General features: G+C 43.5%; 1 protein-coding gene across 1 annotated transcript in view; it reads right to left on the bottom strand.

The window, feature by feature from the left end:
* The window catches only part of ADAM9 (ADAM metallopeptidase domain 9), a 95,142-nt gene that overhangs the window by 23,721 nt on the left and 49,579 nt on the right, over nucleotides 1-21,842 (bottom strand). The window contains exons 7-14 of the mRNA XM_073653932.1: nucleotides 21,454-21,519; nucleotides 11,349-11,417; nucleotides 7,025-7,194; nucleotides 5,297-5,378; nucleotides 4,723-4,856; nucleotides 3,745-3,916; nucleotides 1,604-1,696; nucleotides 1,138-1,333 (exon numbers count right to left, since the gene is read on the bottom strand). Coding sequence (XP_073510033.1) covers nucleotides 1,138-1,333; nucleotides 1,604-1,696; nucleotides 3,745-3,916; nucleotides 4,723-4,856; nucleotides 5,297-5,378; nucleotides 7,025-7,194; nucleotides 11,349-11,417; nucleotides 21,454-21,519 — 982 coding nt within the window. The remainder of the gene's footprint in view (nucleotides 1-1,137; nucleotides 1,334-1,603; nucleotides 1,697-3,744; nucleotides 3,917-4,722; nucleotides 4,857-5,296; nucleotides 5,379-7,024; nucleotides 7,195-11,348; nucleotides 11,418-21,453; nucleotides 21,520-21,842) is intronic.

Genomic DNA, 21,842 nt, shown 5'->3' with positions numbered 1-21,842 from the left:
GGTACCAATGTGTCAGTTTGCACAATGAGGAGCATATTAAATGGTAGAGGTCTCTGTGTCTGCAACTCCATGTCTCTGCTACTGACCCAAAAGCACAATAAAAGTTGGCTCCAATATACTCAAGCCCATATAAATAAGCCACAAAAGTTTTGGGATTCTCTTCTGAGGGATGAAACAAAATGGGAACATTTTGGGCCTATGGATCAGCGATATGTCTGGTAGAAGGAAAAATGAAGTATACGCTGAAAAGAACACCCTACAATGAAGCATGGCGGTGGCTCAGTGATACCTACAGTGAAGCATGGCGGTGGCTCATTGATACCTACAGGGAAGCATGGCAGTGGCTCAGTGATGCCTACAGGAAAGCATGGCAGTGGCTCAATGATGCCTACAGGAAAGCATGGTGATGCCTATAGTGAAACATGGCGGCTAGATGATGCTTATAGTGAAGCAAGGCACTGGCTCAGTGATACCTACAGAGGAGCATGGCAGTGGCTCAGTGATGCCTACAGTGAAGCATGGTGGTGTCTCGGTGATGTCTACATGAAACATGGCAGCGGCTAGCTGATGCTTAACAGTGAAGCGAGGCACTAGCTCGGTGATGCCTACAGTGAAGCATGGCAGTGGCTCTGTGATGTCTTCAGTGAAACATGTCGGTAGCTCGATGAAGCCTACTGTGAAGCTTGGCAGTGGCTTGGTAATAATCTGGGGCCATTTTGTTTCCTTTGGCATTAGAAATCTGCCAAGTGTGCAGAGCAATCAAGTATCAGGAAATTCTAGGAAAAAACTTCTTGCCTTCTGTGAAGAAGTTGAAGCTTAGCTGTCACTAGACCTTCCAACAAGACAAGTAAAGTCCATCAAGGCTTTGTGTCAGAAGAAGTCCTGGATGAATTTGGCGTGGTTGTCAGTCACTTAATTTGAACCACAGAGAAATCTTTGGTGGGATTTGAAGAAGAAGGTTTCAGCAGCAAAACTCAAGATTATTATAAAGCTGGAGGAACTTGCATAACACCAGCAGCAGGTCACAACAGCCAGAGGACCTTTACTAAGTACTAAAGACACTTGTTATGAAGTGGATGAATAATTCTTTGCAGATATTGCTGGAACTCTGTAAAACTCTACAGGTGAAGTTCTTACTCGGTCCGAAGATTCTTTGGCACTGGGCATCATAGTACTGGCAAACGCCGTTGTAGCAGTAGGCTTTGCTATTTTGGCAGGAGTTTCCATTCTGGATGAAAACATCTGGTTGGCAGAAAGGAGAAGAGCCATTGCAATACTCAGGGAGGTCGCATTCATTGGTGACCGCCCGGCACACGGTACCACCAGGGGAAAACTGGGGAGAAAAAACTTGGTATAAGTGACTTCTGGTCCACACCCCATATATTACACGGTGAGCCATGTACTTACACAGGGCTGTCTAATTCTACTACAATTCCATTGGATGATCATTACAGGAGCCAAGTGGGAGCCCCCTGCCGCTTACCATGATATTAGAGAAGTTGTCTTCTATTGATGGACAACCCCTTTAAGAGCTGCCTCCCAGGGCTATTAGTTGCTGGACCTGCACTGGTCATGTACCGTATGTATAATGCCCCCCTCTTACCTGGCAGTTTTGGCAGCAGGCGCCGTTTGCACACTGAGCTCCTGAACGCAGCTTGCATTTTCCAGGTTGGCAACAGGGGTCCTTCTCACATTCCTAGAAAGCCCCCCAAATACAGAAAAAGTAATTACTCATCCACAGCAAATACAAGTAGAGAAATCAGAACTTTCCATCCTAATTTTAACTAAACTTTTAGTTAATTTAATTTTATAGTGAAGATGTTCTCTTACTTTACTAATTGTAAAAATAGTTGTCCTGCTACTTGACCACTAGGGGGCAGTATTTTATTGGAACTTTAGGTTGATGGGCATGCTTGCATGCTCTTAAAAGGGAATGTTTCCTTAGAAAATTACCTAAAAGGTTAATTAACATTTTTGTGGGCTCATATCGAAGCATCATGACTCCAAAAAAATAAATTTACTTTGGATAGTCACTTTGTCTATATCTATTGATTTTTTGTCTTCTGTTTATCTTGAGAATTCATCCTGATTAGGGGTGATTATTGAGCACAGGGCGCCCTAGGTTTAGACGGCGGTGAGTGGAGGTGTCAACCTTGCGTGATGTATCTAGGTTTAGACGATAGTGAGTGGAGGCGTCAACCTGGTGTGGTGTATCTAGGTTGTCAACTTCCGTTGGGCAGGTAGAGCTATTGGGAGGACTTTGTCTAGGGAAAGTATCAGGTCCCTTCCTTATCCTGTCACTTGGCCAAATAGTGGAGATTCAAACCACTTGGGCCATATATATTTGGATAATTTGGGAACTTCAAATTGCATTTTTTACCTTTAATTGTGATAAGTTATCGTTTATTGGGGGGGATTTCTTTTGATTGGTCAGACCTTGGTTATATCCCTTAAGTTATTATTGTCTAAAGTTTTTATGTTAAACATTTTTTTTTTGCATTTTTATAGATGTTATTTTGGATTTTTCACGTCCCAATATTTAAAAACAGTTCTGAAATCTGCCTGATGAACTTAGTAATGGAAACACACGTCCTGTTCTATGTAGATCACTTCTCAGCCATCATCTCATTATCATCACAGGCAGGATTACAATGAAAGGTGAAATTATACAGATAATGCAGGATCCACTATTCACAATATGTGATGTCATGGCTCACCTACTCCCCCTCCCTGCACAGTGATCTCTGCAAAGGTCACAGAGCATGCCTACAGCATGACCTGAGAAGTCAATGTAACGCGAGTCCCTAAGCCGCTGTAAAGCGCGTCCCTAAGCCGTTGCAAAGCGCGTCTCTAAGAAGCTGTAAAGCGCGTCTCTAAGAAGCTGTAAAGCGCGTCTCTAAGAAGCTGTAAAGCGCGTCTCTAAGAAGCTGTAAAGCGCGTCTCTAAACCGCAGTAACGCGCGTCCCTAAGCCGCTGTAAAGCACGTCTCTAAGCCGCTGTAAAGCACGTCTCTAAGCCGCTGTAAAGCACGTCTCTAAGCCGCTGTAAAGCACGTCTCTAAGCCGCTGTAAAGCACGTCTCTAAGCCGCTGTAAAGCACGTCTCTAAGCCGCTGTAAAGCACGTCTCTAAGCCGCTGTAAAGCGCGCCTCTAAGCCGCTGTAGCGCGCCTCTAAGCCGCTGTAGCGCGCGTCTCTAAGCCGCTGTAGCGCGCGTCCCTAAACCGTTGTAAAGCACGTCTCTAAGCCGCTGTAAAGCACGTCTCTAAGAAGCTGTAAAGCACGTCTCTAAGAAGCTGTAAAGCACGTCTCTAAGAAGCTGTAAAGCACGTCTCTAAGAAGCTGTAAAGCACGTCTCTAAGAAGCTGTAAAGCGCGTCTCTAAACCGCTGTAACGCGCGTCCCTAAGCCGCTGTAACGCGCGTCCCTAAGCCGCTGTAAAGCACGTCTCTAAACCGCTGTAACGCGCGTCCCTAAGCCACTGTAAAGCACGTCTCTAAACCGCTGTAACGCGCGTCCCTAAGCCACTGTAAAGCACGTCTCTAAACCGCTGTAACGCTCGTCCCTAAGCCGCTGTAAAGCACGTCTCTAAACCGCTGTAAACAGAACAGAGAATTTATTCATTCAAGATGGCCGCCCCTATGATAATGTACATAAAGTAACAAAAATACACTAGAAAATAAAAAATCTGAATAAAGAGACTAAAATAAAAAAAAATCTAAACACATTCCCTTTAAAATGCCTTCACCTTTTCGTTTCCACAGTCGCACTCCTCCCCTGGGTCCACCAGTCTGTTCCCGCAGAAGGGAGCGGTATAGGACTCGTCCGGCCGGGGCACATTCAGGAGGCAAGTTCCACCTTTGTTCAGAATTAACTTCTCAAAGTCGTCCTCGCTACAGCTGCTGAAGTTCTTAGAATCTCTGCCGAGAGGAAGAGGAGGACCACATGTAATAATGTCATCTCTGCCAGACCCGCCATGAGCAGCCCAACACCACCGCTTATTGTTCCATCCAGGGGGGCGGATGGGCCTCACAGCTAAAGTCTGTCAGTGAACAGGGGAGCAACTGTTTAATTCCCGTGCAGCGCCTCCATAGGAGAGATGAAGCATTACACAGTTCCTATGTATATCAATAGTCTGTATAAATAATGGATGGAGGGGCCGGGCCCTTGTTGGTCGCTTCCTGCTCTAGAATATAGATGGTTGATTAATAGGGCAGGAAAGTTTACCTTTTGGACATAGGAGAGAGGACATGGCCCCCCCAATTTCTATAACTCCAAACATTGAAGGTAAAGGGGATGGCCACTGCTTTTTTTGATGGCCCATCCCTAGGCTAGGCCATCCATATCTGATTGGTGGGGGCCTCCACCTATCAGCCGTTTCCAGCGCCAGACGAAAGGTCTTGGATGGTGGCGGAAAACAGCAGAGCCGTCAAAATTTTAGTGGCCATGACCGAGTACAGCAGATCCAGCCCCCATTTATTTGAAGTCATCTTAAGTCTAGGCCATCAATAAAAAATTAAAGGGGTTTTTCCAATTTGAAAAATTCTCCTAGGTCCTAGATGCAAGAGAGGAGGTCCTGAGCTGGTGACCCACTTATAAAACTCATGGGTCCTAAAAGGGGCGTACGGACCAGGGTCATCCTAGAGGAACATATAAGAGTATTTCATTCTTTCACAATAACTGATAACATGGAGTCGGAGCGTTCGCCCAGCATGCAGCTACTTACGAGGCTCCGGAGTTCATGATGCAGTATTGGGTGGAGCAGGTGCAGCCTCGGTCGTTGTCGTGATTCATTCCCAAATTATGGCCCAGCTCATGAGCGACGATTGAGGAGAAAGACTGCAAGGTCTGAGTAGAGAACTAGAGAAAGGACATTGTGTCTTATTACCAGATACAGCAGGAATCTGCAGAATTGTAAATCACCAAAACAGCGCCTCCCTCCCAAAGCCGGTCCTCATAGCTACCCCCCACCCCTATAAGTATTCTGGGAGGGTCTGTGCTTGTGATCTGCCTGACATCCTGCCCATATAGCGCTGCCATACTCCACTATGAGCTCAATGTATGAGCAGTATGCAGTCTCCCTGTGAGCTCCCTCTAGTGGTGACAGCAGGAAGCCAGAATTGTTTCACTTAAAAACAAGTTTTATTGGAAATCCATGGGGGACAGACTGCCGGGACCCGCGCCAATTGGCAAGTAAGGGGAACTTTTATCCCCGATAGAATAGCCATATATATTGAGGGAAATGATCCTCATCAAGGGTGGATTAGTCCAAACAGATAAATATAGTACAATTTTCTCACCACATTTATTCCACCTGCGTGACTCCTAGAACACACGGTGCCCACAAACGCCATTCCTGCGGTGCCACCAAATTTCTTCTTCCTGTAAACAATCGATAAAATAAGAAAAAAGAATAAATAATAATAGTCACGATGCCGATAATAAAGGAATGAAATGAACAGACGTTTTAGAAGATGCTGCCGCAGATTCCATGATAAACGCCTGATAAAATACTGAAGGAAAATAATGGTCAACGGGACAGACCCCATTATAGTCAGTGGGGCGCGTTGGTCGCTGTTGGGGGTCTGTCATGTCATGGACCCAGCACGGCAGTCATTTTAAATTTTCTGCACCTAGCAGGAAGCTGTAAATCTCATCAGTTACTGGGGGTCCCAGGTGACAAATCCAGACCGATAGAATATCCTAGAAATATGCCATAATTTTGTATCAGTACTGACATTTTATTTATCCATATTTCTGAGACAATCCCATGCATTATATTGACCCCTCAGTAATTTCAGTGAGTAACGTGTAATGCTTCATTTCCCCTGAGGGGGTGCTGCAGGAAAAAGGAACACCTGCTGCCTGGAGCAACTCTGTACTCTTAGTAAAGTAGCAGCCGTGCTTAATCCTATTAATGTTAATAGGCCTATTCTACAATACAAGGCTCTGTCGATATTAACCCCTTCCTGCTGCGGCCAATTTTCGCTTTTTGTGCTTTACTTTTTTTCCTTTCCCTATTCCAAAGAGTCCTAACTCTATTTACCATACTTTTGACATAGGAGGACTTGTTTTTTTTGGTGGGACAAATTGTAGTCTTGAATGACACCATTCATTTTACCATGTAATGTGCTGAAAAACGAGAGCAAAAATTCTAAGTGATGTAAAATAGCAAAACAAAAACAATTAAGAAATTCCGCCATTGTTTTTTCGTGTTGAGCTTTTATGCCGTTCATTGTGCTGTGAAAATGACCCGGCGCTACGATTCTCCAGGTGAGTTCGATTATCCCAATTTTTTTTTTAGGTGGTGAAAAAAATTAAAAAATTTGTGAAGCAAAAAAAATATATATTTTTGTCGCCACTTTCTGAGACTCAGAACTTTTTTGCTTTTTTCCATCAATGGTGCTATGTGAGAGCTTGTATTTTGTGTGGCGAGCTGACAATTTAATAGCTTTTATTGTATTTTTTATGGGGGTGATGGGGGTGAAGGGAGGAGCAGTGACTGACCAATGACAATTTTAATGTTTTGATTTTTTTTTTTTTTTTTTTGCTTTATGGCAAATGGTTAAATAATTTGACATTTTGATAGATCAGATGTATTAAATGTTTTACTTTTAAATGGGTAAAACATGAGTGATTTTTTTTTTGCACTTTATTTTGTAGTCCCCTTTGGGGGACTGGAACCTATAACCCTTTGATCTCTTTGTACTATATTTTGTAAAACTAGATAATTGCAGCATATAGGTAAAATCATGGTGTCCCATGAAACCCAGCTTGATCTCATTACAAGGAGCCAATGGGTGCCCAAAACGGCGCGCCACCACGAACACACCACTTAATGCTGCACTGAGCTTAACAGTGGCATTTACAGGGTTAACAGTAGCGATCGGCTCTGGATAATCCCTCTAACCATACCTCTATTAGAAGATGTCTGGTACAATCTGATACAACCAAATATTTCAGCTTTTTCAGAAAAGATTAAAATGACAAACTCGGCTCATCTACATCATAGCGGAGGGTTTACTTACAGAACCAACTGTGCGCTGTCATGTCTGCGCCGCGGCAGAAGTTGGGTCTCGCGCCATTGCACAAAACGCCCGAGCACTTCTCCAGCAGAGCCGTCGATGTTGATGTAATTCATTGTGGTCCAGATCTCCAGGCCCACCAGGACAACTCTTATGTTCAGCATGGAGTACATCTAGAGAACACACACAAAGCGCTCATCTCCAAGGAAGGTGAGAATGGAGCTTGAAAGTATATGATCGCTGGGGGGTCTGACCGTATGGACCCCTACTGATCTCGAGAACATGGCATGCAAAGGCCCTTATGTGAATAGAAAAATAGTGAGCATGTGCGACTGTTGTTGTCGCAAATGCTCACTAGTGCTCCATTCCCTGTCAGTAGGAGCGGTGGTCGCACATGCTCACTAGTGCTCCATTCACTGTCAGTAGGAGATATGGTCGTACGTGCTCACTACGGCTCCATTCACTGTCAGTAGGAGCAGGGCGCACATGCTCACTACTGCTCCATTCACTGTCAGTAGGAGCGGTGGTCACTCATGCTCACTACTGCTCCATTCCCTGTCAGTAGGAGATATGGTCGTACGTGCTCACTACTGCTCCATTCACTGTCAGTAGGAGCAGGGCGCACATGCTCACTACTGCTCCATTCACTGTCAGTAGGAGCAGGGCGCACATGCTCACTACTGCTCCATTCCCTGTCAGTAGGAGCGGTGGTCACACATGCTCACTACTGCTCCATTCACTGTCAGTAGGAGCGGTGGTCACACATGCTCACTACTGCTCCATTCACTGTCAGTAGGAGCGGTGGTCGCTCATGCTCACTACTGCTCCATTCACTGTCAGTAGGAGCGGTGGTCACTCATGCTCACTACTGCTCCATTCACTGTCAGTAGGAGCGGTGGTCACACATGCTCACTATTGCTTCATTCCCTGTCAGTAGGAGCGGTGGTCACACATGCTCACTATTGCTTCATTCCCTGTCAGTAGGAGCGGTGGTTACACATGCTCACTATTGCTTCATTCCCTGTCAGTAGGAGTGGTGGTCACACATGCTCACTAGTGCTCCATTCACTGTCAGTAGGAGATATGGTCGTACGTGCTCACTACGGCTCCATTCACTGTCAGTAGGAGCAGGGCGCACATGCTCACTACTGCTCCATTCACTGTCAGTAGGAGCGGTGGTCACTCATGCTCACTACTGCTCCATTCCCTGTCAGTAGGAGATATGGTCGTACGTGCTCACTACTGCTCCATTCACTGTCAGTAGGAGCAGGGCGCACATGCTCACTACTGCTCCATTCACTGTCAGTAGGAGCAGGGCGCACATGCTCACTACTGCTCCATTCCCTGTCAGTAGGAGCGGTGGTCACACATGCTCACTACTGCTCCATTCACTGTCAGTAGGAGCGGTGGTCACACATGCTCACTACTGCTCCATTCACTGTCAGTAGGAGCGGTGGTCGCTCATGCTCACTACTGCTCCATTCACTGTCAGTAGGAGCGGTGGTCACTCATGCTCACTACTGCTCCATTCACTGTCAGTAGGAGCGGTGGTCACACATGCTCACTACTGCTCCATTCCCTGTCAGTAGGAGCGGTGGTCACACATGCTCACTATTGCTTCATTCCCTGTCAGTAGGAGCGGTGGTCACACATGCTCACTATTGCTTCATTCCCTGTCAGTAGGAGCGGTGGTTACACATGCTCACTATTGCTTCATTCCCTGTCAGTAGGAGTGGTGGTCACACATGCTCACTATTGCTTCATTCCCTGTCAGTAGGAGCGGTGGTTACACATGCTCACTATTGCTTCATTCCCTGTCAGTAGGAGCGGTGGTTACACATGCTCACTATTGCTTCATTCCCTGTCAGTAGGAACGGTGGTCACAGATGCTCACTATTGCTCCATTCACTGTCAGTAGGAGCGGTGGTCACACATGCTCACTACTGCTCCATTCCCTGTCAGTAGGAGCGGTGGTCACACATGCTCACTATTGCTTCATTCCCTGTCCGTAGCAGCGGTGGTCACACATGCTCACTATTGCTTCATTCCCTGTCAGTAGGAGCGGTGGTCACACATGCTCACTATTGCTTCATTCCCTGTCAGTAGGAGCGGTGGTCACACATGCGCACTATTGCTTCATTCACTGTCAGTAGGAGCAGTGGTCACACATGCTCACTACTGCTCCATTCACTGTCAGTAGGAGCGGTGGTCACACATGCTCACTAGTGCTTCATTCCCTGTCAGTAGGAGCGGTGGTCACACATGCGCACTATTGCTTCATTCCCTGTCAGTAGGAGCGGTGGTCACACATGCTCACTATTGCTTCATTCCCTGTCAGTAGGAGCGGTGGTTACACATGCGCACTGTTGCTTCATTCCCTGTCAGTAGGAGCGGTGGTCACACATGCTCACTATTGCTTCATTCCCTGTCAGTAGCAGCGGTGGTCACACATGCTCACTATTGCTTCATTCCCTGTCAGTAGGAGCGGTGGTCACACATGCTCACTATTGCTTCATTCCCTGTCAGTAGGAGCGGTGGTCACACATGCGCACTATTGCTTCATTCACTGTCAGTAGGAGCAGTGGTCACACATGCTCACTACTGCTCCATTCACTGTCAGTAGGAGCGGTGGTCACACATGCTCACTAGTGCTTCATTCCCTGTCAGTAGGAGCGGTGGTCACACATGCGCACTATTGCTTCATTCCCTGTCAGTAGGAGCGGTGGTCACACATGCTCACTATTGCTTCATTCCCTGTCAGTAGGAGCGGTGGTTACACATGCGCACTATTGCTTCATTCCCTGTCAGTAGGAGCGGTGGTCACACATGAACACTATTGCTTCATTCCCTGTCAGTAGGAGCGGTGGTCACACATGCTTACTATTGCTTCATTCCCTGTCAGTAGGAGCGGTGGTTACACATGCAGTACAGTAGGGGAGTTTGGGCCTCTGCTCTCAGAATCAACCTAAGGAGGATGGGGGATGGGGGGGATCCCGGCAGCAGCTGGACCCACAACAATCATACATTTATCATCTTTTCTGTGATTTATAGAAGAACCTCTTTAAGCTGGAAGGCAAAAGTTTATGATTTAAAGAGGATGTCTGAAAAAAAGCGGGAAAATGCCAAGAATAATATTTAAAAAACACAAACAAATCTTTCATATCTTTCTGATCCCGTTCAGTCCGCTTCCGACATTTCCCAGTTCTCTGACTCTCTCTGTACTTCTCCACAGCTGTTTATGACCCATCTAGACAGAACCCCTGCAGCCAATCACTGGCAGCGGTAATCTGACAAGATGGCACGAATACAGGTAAATACAGAGCCCGGGGGGACCCGGAAGCTTCGGAACCGGAGTAGTCGGGGAATCAGTGACTTTAAATATCTATTATCTTGAATCTACATCACATGGTTGTAGTGGTGATTATATGAATCCAGGTAATGTCCATAAGACGACACTGAACATTTCAGCATAGGACAAGAAGTACTATCATGGGGAAATAAGCAGCTGGCTCCTTGCAGCGACCTTTTATTTGCCATGCCAGTGTAAAAGGTTGTGAGCTTTGGACAATTTTATTACAAAGGTTCCCCCAATATTAAAAACTATTACTGGGGTTCATTCATTCAAACTGTTATAGAAAAATTGCAAATTTTTGACAATACCCAACTGTGCAAAATGTTTTGACCTTTTCTACACTTGTCCCGCCTCTTATGTAAAGTGGGAGGGGCTTGCCAAGAGGGTGTGGCCAAACAGATTCACTATAATAGACCCCCAATTATGGCGGATACTCTGGAGCATGGGTATCCAGAAAAATGCGCAAAATGTATTAAAAGGCGTGCGGCTCTTACTCCAGTAAACTTTTGAGCAAGGCTGGAGTAGAAAACACAACTCCGCCATAGTCTCATTGAAATCAATGGTTTGGATGGATGCGCCGAGTCATCAGCTGCAAGAGGCGCTAATATAGAGGGGTGCTGAATGGGGGAAATAGTATCCATAAAGAATTCCCGTCATGTCCCCCTCATCTTCTGCTTACATTGGCTGCCAACGTCACTGCCCACATGATGTCTGCAGCCAATTGCTGGCCACGATGGTATACAGCCGATTGACTGGCTGCAGATGTCACGCGGCATAGATGGGCTGTGACATTGACAGCCAATGTAAGCAGAAAATGAGCAGAGAAGGTCAGGGACTCGGCCTGTAGTGAAAGGGTGGGCATCAATGATCTCATTATTTTACATGCATTGCTGTCTGTGTTCAGATTTTCCTTTGTTTAGAGCAAACCCCTTTAAATTGAAAGGGACCTTACAAAGATGGGTGTCTCGTACTTACGTTATCGAGGTAATTGGACAGCTCCACCATCTCGGCTCGCACGGCGGCGCTGTTACCCAGTGTGTCGTACTGCAACAGATAATGAGGAAAAGGTTTAATGTTACAAGAACATCCAGAACTGGATTCTTCAACGGTTTGTTACATAAAGTGGATATAAAAACTCTGCACACCCCTGTTAAAATGACAGGTTTTTGTCATGTAAAAAAATATTCCCCCCATCTATTTTTTTTTGCTATGTAATCTGAGAGCAGCATGATGTAGGGGCTGAGACCCTGATTCCAGCAATGTTTCACTTACTGGGCCGCTTGGTACAGTTTTGATAAAATCCGTTTTCTCTGTAGCAACTGTATAACCCCGCCCACAGCACTGATTGGATGCTTTCTGTGTACATTGTCAGAAAGCTGCCAATCTGTGGTGGGGGCGGGGTTACACACATTAGCTGGACTGACTTGCACTTGACACCTAGTCCTGTAATGATAATATCCTGTTGATAAAACACTGATTGTATTAAAACTGCAACGGACACCGCTCTCAGCCCCTACATCAGGCTACTCTCAGGTTAAGGCCACGACCCCACTATCAGTATTTGGTCAGTATTCGGTCAGTATTTTTTCTCAGGAGTGGGGGCCAAAACCAAGTGAGGAACAATCAGAGAAAAGGTATAATAGAAACAAGTCACCAATTCTGCATTTATCACCCATTCACTTGTGAAAAAAAATTAAAAAATTTGTTAAAAAAACCTCAAACATTTGCTTTGTGTTGGGACCTGTGACTTTTTTTTTAATCTTTCCTTTGTCGAGCTGTGCGAGGGCTCATTTTCTGCGCGGTGAGCTGATTTTTTTCTATTAATCCTTTTTTGGGGTACATATAAAGTTTTTAACAAGTTTACTTAAGTGAGGCGAGCGACTAAAAAAAAAAAAACAAACCTCAATTCTGGTGTTTATTTATTTTTTTATGGCATTGACTGTACAGTTTAATTATCGTAATTATATATTTTCATAGATCGGACTTTTACAACCCCAACGATACCAAATATGCTTTTTTTTTAGTATTTCTTTTATTATTATAGAGGGGGGGTGATTAAATTTTTTCTTAAAAGATTTTTTAAAACTTTTTTCCTCTTTTTTAGTCCCCTCAGTGCACACATGTCAAACTGTGGCCCATGGGCCAAATTTGGCTTGCAGGGTGGTTTGGCCCACGGCACAAGAACCACCACCCCTATGTGGGGCCATTATACTGCATGGAGGACTATGTGGGGCCCATTATACTGTATGGAGGACTATGTGGGGCCCATTATACTGTATGGAGGACTATGTGGGGCCCATTATACTGTATGGAGGACTATGTGGGGCCCATTATACTGTATGGAGGACTATGTGGGGCCCATTATACTGTATGGAGGACTATGTGGGGCCCATTATACTGTATGGAGGACTATGTGGGGCCCATTATACTGTATGGAGGTCTATGTGGGGCCCATTATACTGTATGGAGGTCTATGTGGGGCCCATTATACTGTATGGAGGTCTATGTGGGGCCCATTATACTGTTTGGAGCACTATGTGGCGCCCATTATTCTGCATGGAGGACTATGTGGGGCCCATTTTACTATATACGGGTTGGCCCTCGACTTTGTCCAAGTTTCTAATTTTGGCCCTCTGTGTGTTTGAATTTGACATCCCTGCCTTAGGGGGATCATCCAATATTTTGCTCTATATACAATTGCCTTACGTAGACTATATGACATTCTCCAATGAAGCACATCCACAAGTTTAGCGTCATAGGAGAACAAAGATGGCAGAAATGGCGGACTTTCAGCAGGCCCCGGCTGTCGTGACAAACCACTGGACCCCCATGATCGTGTCACAGGGGATCAATGGGAGCCAGTGGCCTGAGCCAGCTTCATACACAGGAGGCCAATATATGACGTATCAGGTTAAATAAACCTGAGGAGACTGGAGTATTTACTGTGAAAAAAAACATGTCAGAATCCTTATATTAAGTTGAATATTTTACGAACTCAATTTCCAGTTCAACAAAAAAGAGGTTCTGCAGCAGCTAATGTGTATTTTCAGAAACCATGTACTTCCTTACTATAAATTAAGAATATTAAAAGTCTCCATGAACCATATTGCCCTGGATATGGCCGTGACCCCCCTCGTAAGAGTTTCTGATGGGGGCACACGTCATATTAAACATCAGTATTAGCAGTCTCTAAGGCTCGATGAGGAGATGAGGCCTAAGAAGGGAGGATATAAAACAACAGGGAGAAAATATTCGCTGACGGTTCCAATTAGATATTTGGATGTGGAGGCAAATTGCCGGCAGCAGGAATGGAGTTATTGGGATCCTTGGTGTCAGCGTGTGGACACTGTGCTCATAGATAATGGAGATTAGGGAAGAAAGGGTGGGGACGCTGACACAGGGTGGAAATGCCCAGGGGAATTCTGAAAAATGACCCAATAACAGATGTGCGGCCAGAGAACGTCACCATCCAGTGTTATTGTGAGCTGCTAATACAACCGGATTAACGCTCATCACTCATCATTACAAAAGCACTTCTAACATTACACTAAGCAATTGCCCGCAAGCGATTGTCCATTACTGATATCATTCTAACCATGGTAGGGGAAATCAAGAGCGGTCTGCCCCCCAGTCAGAATAAAGGGGTCATCAGAACGGGGACGAGCTGCAGCATCCGACATTCAGTGCTGCGGTAAGGTGCAGAAAACTGCGACACTGCCATCAGTCCAGTACCGGAGACACAGTCAGACACTATAGGTGGTGTCTACCGTACCGCATTTACTCTCATTCCCTATTACCATACATGTAAAGATGGAGTCAGACCAAATGAAAGCCTTGATACAAAAATAATACTAAAGAACATTAGTACTATAATACTGCTCACTATACACAGGAATACAACTATTATAACACTGGTCACTATACACAGGAATACAGCTATTATAATACTGCCCCCTATGTACAAGAATATAACTACTGTAATACTGCCCCTATGTACATGAATATAACTACTATAATACTGCCCCTACGTACAAGAATACAACTACTATAATACTGCTCCCTATGTACAAGAATATAACTACTATAATACCGCCCCCTATGTACAAGAATATAACTACTATAATACTGCTCCCTATGTACAAGAATATAACTACTATAATACTGCTCCCTATGTACAAGAATATAACTACTATAATACTGCTCCCTATGTACAAGAATATAACTACTATAATACTGCTCCCTATGTACAAGAATATAACTACTATAATACTGCCTCCTATGTACAAGAATATAGCTACTATAATACTGCTCCTACATACAAGAATATAACTACTATAATACTGCCCCTATGTACAAGAATATAACTACTATAATACTGCTCCCAATGTACAAGAATATAACTACTATAATACTGACTCCTATGTACAAGAATATAACTACTATAATACTGCCCCTAAGTACTATAATATTGCCCCTATGTACAAGAATATAACTACTATAATACTGACCCTATGTACAAGAATAAACCTACTATAATACTGCTCCCTATGAACAAGAATATAACTACTATAATACTGCTCCCTATGTACAAGAATATAACTACTATAATACTGCTCCCTATGTACACGAATATAACTAATATAATACTGCCCCTATGTACAAGAATATAACTACTATAATACTGCCCCCTATGTACAAGAATATAACTACTATAATACTGCCCCCTATGTACAAGAATATAACTACTATAATACTGCCCCTATGTACAAGAATATAACTACTATAATACTGCCCCTATGTACAAGAATATAACTACTATAATACTGCCCCTAAGTACTATAATATTGCCCCTATGTACAAGAATATAACTACTATAATACTGACCCTATGTACAAGAATAAACCTACTATAATACTGCTCCCTATGAACAAGAATATAACTACTATAATACTGCTCCCTATGTACAAGAATATAACTACTATAATACTGCTCCCTATGTACACGAATATAACTAATATAATACTGCCCCTATGTACAAGAATATAACTACTATAATACTGCCCCCTATGTACAAGAATATAACTACTATAATACTGCCCCTATGTACAAGAATATAACTACTATAATACTGCCCCTATGTACAAGAATATAACTACTATAATACTGCCCCATATGAACAAGAATATAACTACTATAATACTACTCCCTATGAACAAGAATATAACTACTATAATACTGCTCCCTATGAACAAGAATATAACTATTATAATACTACTCCCTATGAACAAGAATATAACTACTATAATACTACTCCCTATGTTCAAGAATATAACTACTATAATACTGCCCCCTATGTACAAGAATATAACTACTATAATACTGCCCCTATGTACAAGAATATAACTACTATAATACTGCCCCCTCTGTACAAGAATATAACTACTATAATATTGCCCCTAAGATCAAGAATATAGATCTGAAAATGGAGATTTTTATACAATTGAATACTTTTCTTAAAGCTATGGAAACAAACTAATGAGAAGCTGATGACTTCGAACAATGATATTCGGGTTATTGAGTCACCACCACTTAAAGCTTTTCCAGAACACAAGTGACTGAATCCTGCATCAGAAACTGTGAAATACTGTATGCTGTTGTAATGCATCATATGATGGAGCAGATCCAAAGGTTGGGTTTTCTGGACTCTTCTGTAAGGTTTTCAAAAGTTCATACAATGTTGTGAGAGTAAGAAAAACAGATGGACCACCGGGCGGGTCTTACTAGCACAAAGCTATTCCATTCACATACACAGGCCAGAACCTATTCACTTACACATTTTTTTTTTTTTAGTGGAAACCAAAATTTGTGTTTCTAACTCCAAGTATAGCGAATAAACCAAGGGTGTAACTATAGTGGAAGCAGAGGCTGCAGAAGAACTTGGGCCCTGGAGCCTAGAGGGGCCCAAAAGGTCCCTTTGACCACATGAGAAAACCAATACTATTAGAGATGCATGATATATAGTATCGCATCTTTCTAGAATCCTGGATTGGTGTAGGAGTTGTAGAGTAAAAGCCTGGGATGGGATCGAGCAAGGCTTTACCAATATCCCTCTAACTGCTTTTCCTTGGCTTGATGAATCCTTGATGAAAACCCTTAAATCTCAACCCAATGTTCCCACCCCATGGTCCATTCTCATACCTTACTGTTATCTTCCTCTATGTTCCCTATTTTGGGTAATCCACTTTTTCCCACCGGGATTAGAGGATAAAGTCTTTCGTGCTTGTCTAAATGGGGGTTGCTTCAGAGTGTCTCATTTTGGGGATGGACATATCAAAGGAAAGCCTTCTCAGCCTCTACTTCCTCTTCCCTGGGAACCTGGAGAGTGGGTCAGCTTTCCAACTTTTTCCATTCACTCCCTCCTAGAACTTTTTACAATAACGTCAAGACCCCTTTTGCAGTTGCGTGTGCGGACAAGGGACCATTAAGACACACTTTATCCTCCTCATATTCCCTGCTGATCGAACCCCCAGACAAACCTAAAACCAATTTTCAAATCCAATGGGAAGGCAATTTGGGCCTCTCTCTAACAAAGGATCAGTGGAAGCGTATTTTTACCTTAACGCATAAATCATCTATCTGCTCCCATTTTCTTGAAGCCGGGAATAAATTACTCTCTAGGTTAGGGGTCCCCAACCTGTATCTCAAGAGCACATGTGTGGCTCGTGGCTTTCCGCCAGCTTGTTGCATTAGCAACAGATGTAGCAAACAGCTGTTAAGAGTAGATCTCTAGATGGTGACTTGTGTGTAAACCCTGAAACCCTGGAGGTTGGCATACTGCCCTGGTGTGATGTTAGTGGAAAAGCTTTCGCTGTCATACAGACAATAGAGGGCTTTAGGTGTCACCACTGTGAGGGAAGCAGGAGCTTGATGTGGCTCGGGACCCTCTCTCAGAGCTGGATGTGGCTCGCGACCCTCTCTCAGAGCTGGATGTGGCTCGCGACCCTCTCTCAGAGCTGGATGTGGCTCGCGACCCTCTCTCAGAGCTGGATGTGGCTCGCGACCCTCTCTCAGAGCTGGATGTGGCTCGCAACCCTCTCGGTCACAGGTGTGTCAGATGTGACAGACAGTCATCCTGCAGTTGGTTGCAGGACATCTCTTCGTTTGGCATTACAGACACCTTCTTAGATTTGTCTCACTCTAGGACTCAGCGGCTACCTCCCTCCGGCTAATGTACACCCAGGCCTGGGTGTTTAAATACTTCCTGTTTGTTATAGGGAGGTGCCGGTGATATTCACATGACCCCTTGTGAAGGCTTGGAGATGTTGCAGTCTGCTTACTTCCTCTTTTATGCTAAGAGGTCGTGTGTGTAATCGCTCTGAAGTCGCTCAAGCTAAGTTACTTCCCCAGTGTCTGTTTCCTTTTGCTGTCTTTAGTTGTTAGTGGGGACTGACTAGCGCTCATCCCCCCTTCCCTAGCCAGGCCCTAGCTCTAGGGAGATACAGGGTTTTAGGTTCCTGATCGGTGATTGGTGAGAAATCAATATAGGGAAGGTAGGGGAGACAGGGTGATATCAGATCAGCCTAGGAGGTCTCCATCCCCTCTTCTCCTTAGTGTTTGGGCTCCCTCCCCCTCATCCATTCGTATTGAACTTCGTCTTTCCTACACTGTGCGTGACACTTTCTTAGAGCTGAATGTGGCTCTCAAAATCAGAAAGGTTGGGGACCTCTGCTCTAGGTGGCATAGAGTCCCGACTTGCCTGCACTCTATCTTTCCGGAGGCGAGTCCTTAGTGTAGGAGATGCGGGGAGGAGAAGGGTGACTTGTTACACATCTTTTGGTCCTGTGGGTTTCTCGCCTCTTTTTGGAGGAAAGTGATGCAGGTAATCCGTAAAATCACAAATCTCATTTCAGACCTGGATCCGGCTCTTGTCCTTCTCAATCACTGTGACATTCCTTTAAAAATCTACAGGTATTCGATATTAGGACATCTAATAGTGACTGCAAGAGTCTGTATCCCCTTCTCTGGAAGAAAGATACTGTTCTAACCACTTCTCTCTGGTTTACCAAAGTAAATGAGGTGGTGTTAATGGAAGATTTCACTTCCACGATTAATAATTCATGATCGTTTCTACAAAACCTGGTTTTACTGGATGGAATTCAGAACGTCAGATGACTATCTGGCCTTTATGGGGGAGAACTAAACTGTTTCTTTTGGGTTTGATCTGGGAACACTTCTTCATGCTACTGTACCTCCCTCTCCCCTTATGTCCCCCTCTTCTCTTTGTACTGTTCTTCTTTTCTTTCTTCTATGTTTATGTCTGGTCTGTTACAATCGGCTTTTAGCAATTTTGGATATGTATTTCTAGATCCTGGGTTTTTAAATGCTCAAATGGTGCTTTTTACATCCTGTATAACCCTCAGGACTTGAGTAATCAATATATATTGTTATGATTGATATTTCTATTTCCGAATAATTGTCTGTTTTTGTATCTCCGCAATATGTCCAATATTGATTTGAGTGTCAGATCAAAATCACCAATGCAAGTCTACGGGTCCGTGAAAAAAAAAAAATAAAAAAAAAGTTGGACATCAATCGTATGCCATCTGTATGCGGCCGGTTTTTTACAAACTGCTATATAGGAAAAGAAAGAGAATTCTTTTTTTTTTTTGGTTCCTCATCTATAATAATCTTTAATAATCTTTTTATTTATATAGCACCAACATATTCCGCAGCGCTTTACAATTCAGACACATTATGGGCACTGTCCCCATAGGGAATTTAGATTGTGAGCCCCAATCAGTATGTCTTTGGAGTGTGGGAGGAAACCGGAGAACCCGGAGAAAACCCACAAACACGGGGAGAACATACAAACTCCCACAAGAACTGATGAGATTTGAAACTGACCGGACACTGATATTTAAAAAAAAAAAAAATTGCTGATGAAACTCGGGCCTAAGAGAAAATCACTGACGTGTGAATGAGCCATTAGGGGCCACATTGAAGAATTTTTTTCATTGGGGCCCCCGAGCTTTAAGTTATCCCAGTACAAGCAACCCATCCAAAAAGTACAAGAATGAGGCCTATTGCAAGCTATCACCAAATGGAATGAGCACGTGACCCAGACATCCCTCTGAACCAGAAGGTGAATTTTGGGGTCTACGCCCTCACTTTACTGAAGCTTACAGAGACCCTCCCTTCTGGCGTTTGCCCATACATCTGCCAGAGAAATTCACATTTTGATTAATAAGTAAATGAGCTGTTAAGATCTATGGGCCAGACATAGATCTCCCCGAGAGTCTGCCTCCAGAGATTATTGTAAATGAAAGGAGAGTTACCAGTGTGAGACAGGTAGATCAGGAGAGCAGACTGTCAGTTATTACATGTCTCACAATGGTATCTCCCCATTCGTTTACAATAATCTCTGGAGGCAGATTCTCAGGGAGATCTATGTCCGGCCCATAGATCTTAACAGATCATTTACATATTAAGGAAAAATGTAGTTTTCTCTGCACCATTCCTGGCAGATGTATGGGACATCGGATCGCAGATATCAAGGTATCATTTTATTCAACTTCTTATGACCTACATGCCCATATAGACGACTTAGGAGGGTGGATCCTACTGACAGATTCCCTTTAGATACTTTAAATAATTTTCTGCAAAAGTGTTTCATTCTAAAATGTTGTACCTGTTGCGGTCTGCAGCCTTTGTGTTGCAGCGTATATTGCTGGCTGCAGTGTGAGTTATGTAAAAATCTGTGCTGATTCATGACCACATCAAAGTTGAGCTGAGACTTTTGCTAATGAATCAGTTGGAGAGGTGCCCAGAAATAGACAGGTAAGAGAGTTTACAAAAACAGTATGAGCTCACTGACAAAATTTCAGTTAAAGTCAAAATGGTGAAAAATTATTAATGAAACCAGATTGGAAAAATTATTCTGTAGCTCAAAAGACATGTAGTTAAGTAAATTTAAAAGGAAAAAAAAAAAAAGTTAATAATGGCCCCCAAAGATGTCTATATTGTGAGTTTAATCAGCTATCTTCATCAGTCCAAAAACTGTAAGGAAATAAAAAAAAAAATAATAAAACGTTAAAAAAAATAAAAATAAAAAATAAAGAGCTTGTTCATTTTCAGAAAATGAACACCACCTTAAGATTATAAATTGTATTAAATACAATATGCTATTGTGTGCTCTCGGTCGTCCTTATAAGAGAATATTTGTGCCCCAGTGTATTATTTATGAACAACAGATCTTTGATATCCCTGTGATCATGATGCCTTTAGCAAAGCACTAAACTAGGACAAGCCGCCATATATTGATCCATTATCCCAGATGTCACATTGTGTACATACATACATATATGTATCAAGCTGCACTGGTTACTGGAAACAATGATCCCACCCGTACACCATTTTACCAGCTTTTTAAGCCAAACATCTGCACCGGATAATAAAACAATTTCAAGTAAAATTCTGGCAAAACTCACTAATCTAATATTCAAAATTCTGGCTCCTGCTTGAAAAAGCAGCAAGACTGATAAAACTTTTACATAGCGCATAAAGTGACAATCCAACACGCTACTACGGATATGAGCCTTGATCATTTTTGAAGTTATATCGATGTGAATATAAGTATTTTTAATCTTCCTAGAGTACCACTTTAAAGGGAATCCGTCAGCAGGTTTTTGCTATTTAATATGAGAGCAGCATAAAGTAGGGGCAGAGACACTGATTCCAGCAATGTGTCACTTACTGGGATTTGTGTTGCTGTTTCAATAAAATCAGTGTTTTATCAGCAGGAAATTATCACTACAGGACAAGGTGTCTCATGACTCCAGGTCCAACCACGCCCCCAACACTGATTGGCAGCAGTCTATCAATATACAAAGAAAGCAGCCAATCAGTGGTGGGGGAGGGGTTATACACAGCTCAACAGTCTGAGGTCTGTTAGATCTGCAGCAGAGAAAACTATGATTCTATCACAACTGCTGCAAACAGTTGCTTCCGCCAGGATTTTGGAAACTGCCAAAATGGTTTACGTGTGTTAAGCGGCTTAATGTGAAAAGCTTCTATGACTTACCCTTTCCTTGTCCACCACCAGGAAGAGCTCCACATATCTGGTCTGGGGCAGGACTGCTCGCTTCTTCTACACAGGGAGACATGGAAGACTATTAGACGGGCACCGACACATCACAGGCAAAGACAAACATCCTATATGGCAAACATATTACTGACTGCGGCAACAAATGGTAAAAAAGACCCTACACTTAGGTACACTTAGGGCATGTTCAGACACAAAGGTTCCTCCATGCAGTCCGCTGATTGAGGAGGTTTTGAAATGAGCAGAGGTGAAGCTCGTCAAAATCACAAAACGATGTCTCCTGTCCCATCCATGTAGACCCCTATATTGTATGAAGAGGATCTGTCATCCGATTTTTTTAATTTTTTTTTTTATTTAAACTGAGTAAA

This window comes from Phyllobates terribilis, unplaced genomic scaffold (assembly GCF_046119375.1).
Source record: "Phyllobates terribilis strain yellow unplaced genomic scaffold, ASM4611937v1 Scaffold_11__3_contigs__length_659146591, whole genome shotgun sequence".
In the NCBI taxonomy this organism is placed as follows: domain Eukaryota; kingdom Metazoa; phylum Chordata; class Amphibia; order Anura; family Dendrobatidae; genus Phyllobates; species Phyllobates terribilis.
Note: the sequence above shows the minus strand (reverse complement) of the source record. Positions and strands in the feature narration are given on the sequence as shown.